Genomic DNA, 10,256 nt, shown 5'->3' with positions numbered 1-10,256 from the left:
TTTTTTTTTTTTTTTTTGGCAGTACGCGGGCTTCTCACTGTTGTGGCTTCTCTGTGTGAATTTTTTAAAAAATGAAGACATAGGAATTCCCTGGTGGTCCAGTGGTTAGGACTTGGCACTTTCACTGCCATGGTCACAGAACTAAGATCCCGCAAGCCATGCGGTGGGGGAAAAAAATAAAAAGATAAAAAATGAAGACAGTTTTATTTCTTGCTTTCCAGTCTGTATGACTTTTATTTCTATTTTGGCTTTATTTTACTGCCTAGGGCCTCCAGTATGTTTTTGAAAAGGAGTGATGAGGACAGATATTCTTACCCTGTTCCTGATCTTATGGGGAACATACCCAGTCTTTTATCCTTAAGTATATTAGCTGTAGATTCTTTTTAGATGCATTTTACTGGGTTGAGGAAGTTTCAGTTCATAGTTTGCTGAGAACTTATTTCATGAATAGATGTTAAATTTTGTCAAATAACTATTTCTGCAGCTAGATGATCATATGGTTTTTCTTCGTTAGAACATTGATTTGATGAGTTATGTTTATTGATTTTAATATTGAATCAGACTTTCATGTCCCTAGATAAACCCCACTTGATCATGATGTGTAACCTTTTTACATATTGCTTGATTTGATTTGCTAACATTTTGTTACATTTTCTTGCATGTGTTCATTACCAATACTCGTTTGTAATTTTGTCTTTTTCTTATCTTGATGTTAGGGCCTCATCAAATGAGTTGGGAACTGTTTCTTTCTATTTTATTTTCTGGAAAGATTTGTGTAAATTTAGTATTATCTCTTAAATGTTTGGTAGAATTCGCCAATTCTAAAGCCATTTTGGCCTGGAGTTTTATTTGTTGGGAGAGTTTTTAACCATAACTAAATTTTTCTTTAATGGGTAGAGGAGTTTTTAGATTATCTATTTCATCTTAAGCAAGTTTTTATACTGGTCTTTCCAGAAATTTGTCCATTTCAATGAAGTGGTTGGATTTATAGGCATAGAGTTTTTAGTATATTTTTCTTATTATTCTTTAATATCTGTTGCATCTCTAGTATTGTTCCCTCTTTCTTTCCTGAAATTGATTATTTGTGGTCTCTCTTTTTTTATCTTGATCAGCCTGGCTATATGTTTATGAATTATATTAATCTTTGCAAAGAGCCTGCTTTGGATTTTATTGGTTTTCTCTTTTTCTGTTTTTCAATTTCATCAATTTCTGTTCACATTGATATTGCTTCCTCCCTTTTGTTTACTTTGAGTTTAATTTACTCTTCTTTTTCTTCTTTCTTAAGATGGATGTTTAGATAGTTCTTTTTGCTTAATATAAGCATTTATTTATATAAATTTCCCAAGAGCATCTTTAGCTCCATTCCATAAATTTTGGTGCTGTGTTTTCATTATCATTCAATCGAAGTATTCTGATGGCCTTTGTGACTTCCTCTTTAACCTGTAGGTTATTTAGAATTGTTTTGCTTAATTTTTGAATATTTGGGCATTTTCCAGATGTTTTTCTGTTACTGATTTCTGGTTAATTTCATTGTGGTAAGAGAACATACTTTATATAAATTTTAGGCTTTTGTTTTTAATTTGTTAAGGTTGGTTTTATAGCTCAGAATATGGTTTATATTAGATTCTGTTCCATGTGTGCTTGAAGGGAATATATTGCTCTTGTTGGGTGGAGTGTTCTGTAAATGTCAGTTTGATTGATAGGCTTCTGTCAGTCAGGTGTTCTATATCTTTACTGATTTTGTCTGCTTGTTTCTTCACTTACAGAGAGAGGTGTTGAAGTCCCCAGTTGTAATTGTGGATTTGTCTATTTCTCTTTTTAGTTCAATGCTTTTGCATCATTTATTTCAACACACTTTTTTGGTGCATAAATATTTAGGATTATTTCATGCTTTTGGAAAATTGATTCCTTCATTGTCATGTAATATCCTTTCTTTAAACCTGACAGTTTTCTTTGCTTTGAAGTCTATTTCAATAATAATGTAGCTTTCTTCTGATTAGTGTTTGCATTTTTTTTGTGTGTGTTTTTTTGCGGTACGCGGGCCTCTCACTGTTGTGGTCTCTTCCATTGCGGAGCACAGGCTCCGGACACACAGGCTCAGCGGCCATGGCTCACGGGCCTAGTCGCTCCATGGCATGTGGGATCTTCCCAGACCGGGGCATGATCCCGTGTCCCCTGCATCGGCAGGCGGACTGTCAACCACTGCGCCAACAGGGAAGCCCTGCATTTGTTTTTTTTTCCTGCCCTTCTCCTTTTAACTCTCTACAGGCATATCTCAGAGATATTGTGGGTTTGATTCCAGGGCACCTCAGTAAAGCAAGCACTGCAGTAAAGTGAGTCACATGAATTTTTTGGTTTCCAGTGCATGTAGAACTTAGGCTTACACTATATTGTAGTCTATTAAGTATGCAATAGCATTATGTTTTAAAAAATCAATGTACATACCTTATTTAAAAAATATTGCTAGAAAATGCTAGCCATCATCTGAGTCTTCAGCAAGTTGTAATCTTTTTGCAATAGTAACATCAAAGATTACTCATCACAGATAACTGTAACAAATATAATAATTTAAAAATTTGAAATATTGCAAGAATATTCAAAATGTGACACAGAGGCACAAAGTGAGCAAATGTTGGAAAAAATGACAACGATAGACTTGCTCAACACAGGGTTGCCACAAGCCTTCAATTTGTTTAAAAAAGAAAAAAAAAGCAATATCTGTAAAGTACAATAAAATGAGGTATGCCTGTTTATGTTTAAAGTAGATTTCTTGTGTCTTTCACTCCATGTCTTTCTTATTTCTAATATATTTCTATTTGGCTTTTTAAAAATATCTTTATTAAGATTCACGTACTATACTGTTCATACATTTGAAGTGTACAGTTTAGCAGCTTTTAGTATTATATATCACAGAGTTTTGCAAACACATCAAATTTTGAACATTTTCATCATCTCAGAAAGAAACCTCATACCCATTAGGAGTCAATCTCCATTTCTCCCCCAAACATTCCCCCAACCCTTGCTTTCTCTTTCTATAGATTTACCTATTTTGGACATTTCATATAAACAGAATCATATAATATGTAGTCTTCTATGACTGCCTTCTTTCACTTAGCATATTTTTTTCAAGCATGTTGTAACATTTATCAGTGCTTAATTCTTTTTTATTAATAAGTAATACTCCATCGTATGGATATATATTGTTATTTACCCATTCATCAATTGATGGACATTTGGATTATTCCTACTTTTTTGGCTCTTACAAATAATGCTGCTGTGAACATTGATGTACAAGTTTTTGCGTGCATATGTGTTTTCAATTCTCTTGGGTATGTATCTAGAAGTAGAGTTTCTGGGTTAGGTGATACTTCTGTATTTATAACCTTTTGAGGAACTGCCAAATTGTTTTCAAAAGTGACCGTACCTTTTTACTTCCCACCAGCAATATGAGGATTCCAATTTCTCCACATCCTTACCAACACTTGTTATTGCCCTTCTTTTTGATACTAGTCATTCTAGTCATTATATGGTGGTTCCTTATCGTGGTTTTGATTTGCATTTCCCTGATGACTAAAGATGTTGATGATCTTTTCATGTGCTTATTGGCCATTTGTATATCTTTTTTGGGAAAATGTCTATTCAGATTCTTTGTTTATTTGTAATTGTGTTATTTGTCTTTTTATTATTGAGTTATAGGAGTTTTTAGTATATTCTAGATGCCAGTTCCTTATCAGATATGATTTCCAAGTATTTTCTCCCATTCAGCAGGGTTTTGTTTTCACTTTCTTGATAATGTCCTTTGATGCAGAAAAAATTTTAATTTTTTGAAAATTGAGATATAATTGACATATAACATTATGTTAGTTTCAAGTATACAACATAATGATTTGATATTTTTATACATTGCAAAATGATCACCACAATAAGTCTAGTTAACATGCATCACCATACATAGTCACAAAATTTTTTTTCTTGTGATGAGAACTTTTAAGATTTACTTTCTTAGCAACTTTCAAATATGCAATACAGAATTATTAACCATAGTTACCATGATGTACATTACATCCCGATGACTTATTTATTTTATAGCTCAAAGTTTGTACCTTTTGACCCCCTTCACCCATTTTGCCCACCCCCTACCCCTTGCCTTTGACAACCACCAATCTGTTCTCTGTATCCATGAGCTAGGTATTTTATTTATTTATTCATTCATTCATTCATTCAGATTTTACATAGAAGTGAGATTATATGGAATTTGCCTTTTTCTGTCTGACTTATTTCCCTTAGCATAATGCCCTCAGGGTCCATCCATGTTGTCACAAATGGCAAGATTTCCTTCTTTTTTAAAGACTGAATAATATTCCATTGTGTGTGTGTGTGTGTGTGTGTGTGTGTACGTATATATTACATTTTCTTTATCCATCCATCAATGGACACTTGGGTTGTTTCCATTTCTTTTCCATTGCAAATAATGCTGCAGTGAACATGGGGATGAATATATCTTTTCAAGTTAGTGTTTTTGTTTTCTTTGGAATAATACCCAAAAGTAGAATTGCTGGATCAAATGGTAGTTCCGTTTTTAATTTTTTGATTAACCTCTATAATGTTTCCCATAGTGGCTGCACTGATTTACATTCCCACTAACAGTGCATAAACTTTCCTTTTTTCCCCACATTCTTGCCAACACTTGTTATTTCTTGTCTTTTTGATAATAGCCATTCTGACAGGTGTGGAGTGATATCTCATTTTGGTTTAGATTTGAATTTCCCTGATTATTAGTGATGTTGAGCATCTTTTTATGTACCTGTTGGCCATCTGTATGTATTCTTTGGAAAAATGTCTATTCAGATCCTTTGCTCATTTATTTATTTATTTTGCAGTACGCGGGCCTCTCACTGTTGTGGCCTCTCCCGTTGCGGAGCACAGGCTCCGGACGCACAGGCCCAGCGGCCATGGCTCATGGGCCCAGCCGCCCCGCGGCACATGGGATCTTCTTGGACCAGGGCATGAACCCATGTCCCCTGCATCGGCAGGCGGACTCTCAACCACTGCGCCACCAGGGAAGCCCTGCCCATTTTTTAATCAGATTTTTTTTTTTTTTTTTTTTGCCTTTGGGGTATATGAGTTCTTTGTATATTTGAGTTATTAACCCCTTAACATATACATGATTTGCAAATATTTTCTCTCATTCTGTAGGTTGCCTTTTCATTTTGTTGGCGTTTTCCTTTGCTGTGAAGAAGCTTTTTAGTATGTTATAGTCCCACTTGTTTATTTTTTTTTTTTGACTTTATTTCCAAAATGATTTCCAAAAAATTGCCAAGACTGATGTCAAGAGCTTACTGCCAGTTTTCTTCTAGGAGTTTTATGGTTTTAGGTCTTACATTCAAGTCTGTAACCCACTTTGAGTTAATTTTTTTGTATAGTGTAAGATAGTGGTGTAGTTCCATTCTTTTGCATGTGGCTGTCCAGTTTTTCCAATACCATTTATAGAAGAGACTGTTCTTTCCTTATTGTATATTCTTGGCTCCTTTTTATAAATTAATTGACCATATATGAATGGGTTTATTTCTGGGCTCTCTATTCTGTTCCATCAATCTATGTGTCTATTTTTATGCCAGTACCACTGTTTTGATTACTGTGGCTTTGTAATATAGTTTGAAATCAGGAAGTGTGCTGCTGTTACCTTTTTTCTTCTTTCTCAAGACTGCTTTGCTATTTGGGGTCTTTTGTGGTTCCATACAAATTTAGGATTGTTTGTTTTATTTCTGTGAAAAATACCACTGAAATTTTGATAAGGACTGAATTGAATCTGTAGATTGCTTTTGTTAGTATGGCCTTTTAAACAATATTATATGGGTACATATGGAATATTCCAACCAAAAGCAACAAAATACGTACACTTCACAAGTGTCCACGGAGCATTCTCCAGGATATATTTTATGTTAACCCACAAAGCAGTTCTGAGAAGGAGGTTCCTAGCAGTAAATGCTTACGTCAAGAAACAAAAAAAATCTTAAACAAAGTAACTTTATTTATTTATTTATTTTTACATCTTTATTGGAGTATAATTGCTTTACAATGGTGTGTTAGTTTCTGCTTTGTAACAAAGTGAATCAGTTATACATATGTTCCCATATCTCTTCCCTCTTGCGTCGTCTCCTTCCCTCCCACCCTCCCTATCCCACCCCTCCAGGCGGTCACAAAGCACCGAGCTGATCTCCCTGTGCTATGTGGCTGCTTCCCACTAGCTATCTACCTTACATTTGGTAGTGTATATATGTCCATGCCTCTCTCTCGCTTTGTCCCAGCTTACCCTTCCCCCTCCCCATATCCTCAAGTCCATTCTCTAGTAGGTCTGTGTCTTTATTCCTGTCTTACCCCTGGGTTCTTCATGACATGTTTTTTTTTCCTTAAATTCCATATATACGTTAAACAACCTAACTTTGTTCCTAAAGGAACTAGAAAAATAGATGAAGTCCAAAGTTAGAAGAAGGAAGGAAATAACAAAGTTCAGATTGGAAATAATCGAAATAGGAACTGAAAAGACAACAGGAAAGATCAATGAATCTCAGAACTGGTTATTTGTAAAGATAAACAAAATTGTCAGACCTTTAGCTAGAATCACCAAGAAAAAAGAGAACTCAAATAAATCAAATCAGAAATGAAAAAGGAGACATTGCAACAGATACCACAGAAATACAAAGGATTTTAAGAGACTTCGATGGACAATTGTATGCCAACACGTTTGACAACCTATAAGAAATGGGTAAATTCCTAGAAACATACACCCTACAAAGACTGAATCATGAAGAAGTAAAAATCTAAAAGTTCACTTACTAGTAAGGAGATTGAATTACCAATCAAAAATCTCCCAACAAACAAAAGTCCAGGACCAGACAGCTTCACTGGTAAATTCTACCAAACATTCAAAGAAGAACTAATACCAATCCTTCTCAAACTCTTCCAAAAAAACAAAAAAACAAAAAACGAATACCAATCCTTCTCAGACTCTTCAAGAGGAGGGAATGCTTCCAAACTCATTTTATGAGGCCAGCATTACTCTGCTACCAAACCAGACAGGGATACCACAAGAAAAGAAAATTACAGGCCATTATCCCTGATGAACATAGATGCAAAAGTTCTCAACAAAATATTAGTAAACTGAATTCAACAATACATCAAAAGGACCATTCACCATGATCAAGTGGGGTTTATTCCAGGCATGCAAGAATGGTTCGATTTCCTCAAATCAATCAATATGATACAGCACATTAATAAAATGAAGGATAAAAATCATATGACCATCTCAATAGATGCAAAAAAAGCATTTCACACAATGATATGATAAAAACTCTCAACAAAGTGGGTATAGAGGGAAAGTTTCTCAACATAATAAAGGCCATATATGATAAATCCACAGCTAACGTTATACTCAGTGGTGAAAACTGAAAGCTTTCCCTCTAAGATCAGGATCAATACAAGGATGCCCACTGTTGCCACTTTTATTCAACATAGTGTTGGAAGTCCTAGCCAGAGCAATCAGATAAGGAAAAGAAATAAAAGGAATCCAAATTGAAAAGGAAGGAGTAAAATTGTTAATATTTGCAGATGACATTTTTTAAAAGCTTTAAGAATCTACTATTATTCTGAGCTGTACACTGTTCTCTAGAAATGCTATGTAATTAATCTAAATAACATATGAGAGTAATATCTGAGATTGAGGCTTATCAGCTATACACTTAGCCACACACCCCCTTATTTCATTAAATAAACCTTAGATAATGAGTAAAAAATTAAGATTTTATTTTCTTTTCTACTTTTAGTGTTAAATGTTTACAAAAGACAGTGAAGGATTCTTATCACATAATGTGTAGACCATGTGCCTGTGATCTTGAAGTTTGTGCCAAATGTGGAAAGAGAGAAGATGTTATTCCGTGAGTATTTCTTTTTATGTTTGCGATTTACTCTTTTAATTAATATGTGAATTTTCTTTTAAGGAAACATTCAGTTGCTCTGAGAGTCTTAAGATGCAGAATGTCACACTAATGTAGACGTTGTTCTACCCAACAGGAAGAACATCTTAATTAATTGTTAAATATTTCTATCGTTATAATAAAAGTGAAACATCATTTTTAGAAAGTTAAAATATTTATGAGGTTCACATTTATTACACATTACAAAAGAATTACTCATTATATAACTTCTTTTCTTTAATGGACATCATGTGTTAATTTCTTTGATCATACTTTATTGACAACTGTATTATAATTGGTTGGCTCTTGAGTTAAGTTAATCTTCAAGGATCTTTTCCTCTTTATTTCATTAGGCTCCTATTAATCAAGAAATGTAGTGTAAAAGTCTTTTCAGTCTACAATGAAATCCTGAGAAATAAAGTTTTTTTCTTCCATCTTTAGGTTTAATATAGAACCAGAAAAGACAGAAAATGTTGAAAATAATCAACGTTCCAGCCACAGAAGAAGCTGCAGAAGAAATGAAGAAAGTGATGATTTAGATTTAGATTTTGATATTGATTTAGATGACACAGAAGAAGACAATCAGATGGATTGATATAACTATGTTAAAAGATAGTTTGGAAGCATGAAATTCTGAACAACTTTAATTTTGAGGGTTTAAAAAAAAATACTGTGGAATACTAGTAAGGACATTGGAAAAACATATAGAAAATACATGGACAATATGAATTGTGTATGATATTTGAATAGTGATAAAGCTTTCATCCAGAGTTTTCTTATAATACATTTTTAAGTAGCATATGCTAGTATATCTGCCAAAATGAGTATTGGAGTATCGTATTGCAGTTCATGGGAATTATTTAGAAGAATATACTATCTAGTATCAAATTAAGCAAGATTCAGAATTGATGCTTGTATAGAAACTATCTCATGGAAAAATCAGATGACATTATTTTGTTGCTAGCCTCAAAAATTGGTCCTCAGGAGGTACCTTTTGACAGATTGATCTCAGGTTAATGTCCCACATAACAAAATCCCTCTTGCTTACGCTTGCTTGTTGTAAAGCAAAAAGTTTGTTTTTTAATAATAATGTTTAACAAGTATATAGCAGTTTTTCTTTGAAAATATTTTTATGTATCTTATCACATTATTTTTAACTTTTTTCGCTTATGAAATTTACATATAGAAAAAAATGCATAAAATCTATATGTATAGTTTAACACATAAAGAATAATCATACATTTATCACCCACGTGAATAAAATACTCCTAAACAATATAAGTTAGCTTTGTCTGATTTTTGAACATTTTTTCTATCTTTTTGTTTTGAAAAATCTCAAACCTAAAGAAAAGTAGCAATGTAGTACAATGAACCTTTGTATGCTCTTCACTTAGATTCACAATTGTTAACATTTTGCCACATTTTCTTTATATTTGAATAGATATATGGATATATTTTTTATTTGCTGAACCATTTGAAAATAAGTGGCAGGCATTGGTTTCAACCTTTATATGAACAGACTTATACTGTGCATGTTAATTTGTATCTCTTCTTATTTCATTATTATGAAACTTGTGAAATTGATCCGTGTTGTTGCAAGAGCTCTAATTTGTTAAGATTACATTTTTATTCTACATTTTTTATTCTGTTTTGTTCTATTGTATTTACATACCAAAATTTATTTTTCCTCTCTAATACTGAGGGACATTTGAGTTATTTCAGAATTTTCCTATAACAAACAATACTAAGTGTTTCTTGGTATAAGTGTCTTATTTCTTGGTACATTTTCTGTTAGGTATGTAATAGAAGAAGATTGAAATGTTTCCTGGTGTACTTGTCTTGTTTCTTGCTACAGTTTCTGTTAGGTGTGTCTAGCAGTGGTAGAGGGCATCAGGTATATATGCATCTTCACTATTACTATGCACTATGTAATGCTGTCTTTCCGGAAGGATTGTTATCTCCCTTCCCCATAGCAATGTATTAGAGCTCCTGTGCTCTGCATCCTTTCCAACACTTGGTATCATACTTTTAAATTTCTGTCAGATATGTGTGCAACATATGTCTTTGTCTTATTAATTTGTATTTCTCTAATTACTAATGAGCCTGAGCCCCCTTTAATGTTTATTGACCATTGGTTTTTGGGTAATAGATGATATTAAGGAATCATTTTGCTTAGGTGTAATAATGTTATTTGAGAGATACATATTGAAATATTAAAGGGTGTATAGTCAATTTACTTTAAAATATTTTAAGCATAAAAAAGTAGAGATACAGGGCTTCCCT

The 10,256-nt window shown here is 33.3% G+C and overlaps 1 protein-coding gene across 1 annotated transcript in view; it reads left to right on the top strand.

The window, feature by feature from the left end:
* The window catches only part of CUNH9orf85 (chromosome unknown C9orf85 homolog), a 63,207-nt gene extending 53,179 nt beyond the window's left edge, over positions 1-10,028 (top strand). Inside the window, exons 3-4 of the mRNA XM_027105701.1 lie at positions 7,824-7,934; positions 8,415-10,028. Coding sequence (XP_026961502.1) covers positions 7,824-7,934; positions 8,415-8,568 — 265 coding nt within the window. The 3' untranslated portion in view covers positions 8,569-10,028. The remainder of the gene's footprint in view (positions 1-7,823; positions 7,935-8,414) is intronic.
* Positions 10,029-10,256: the final 228 nt, after the last annotated feature.

The sequence above is a fragment of the Aethalodelphis obliquidens genome, unplaced genomic scaffold, assembly GCF_003676395.1.
Source record: "Aethalodelphis obliquidens isolate GAN/ISIS:26980383/991018 unplaced genomic scaffold, ASM367639v1 scaffold7, whole genome shotgun sequence".
NCBI lineage: Eukaryota > Metazoa > Chordata > Mammalia > Artiodactyla > Delphinidae > Aethalodelphis > Aethalodelphis obliquidens.
Note: the sequence above shows the minus strand (reverse complement) of the source record. Positions and strands in the feature narration are given on the sequence as shown.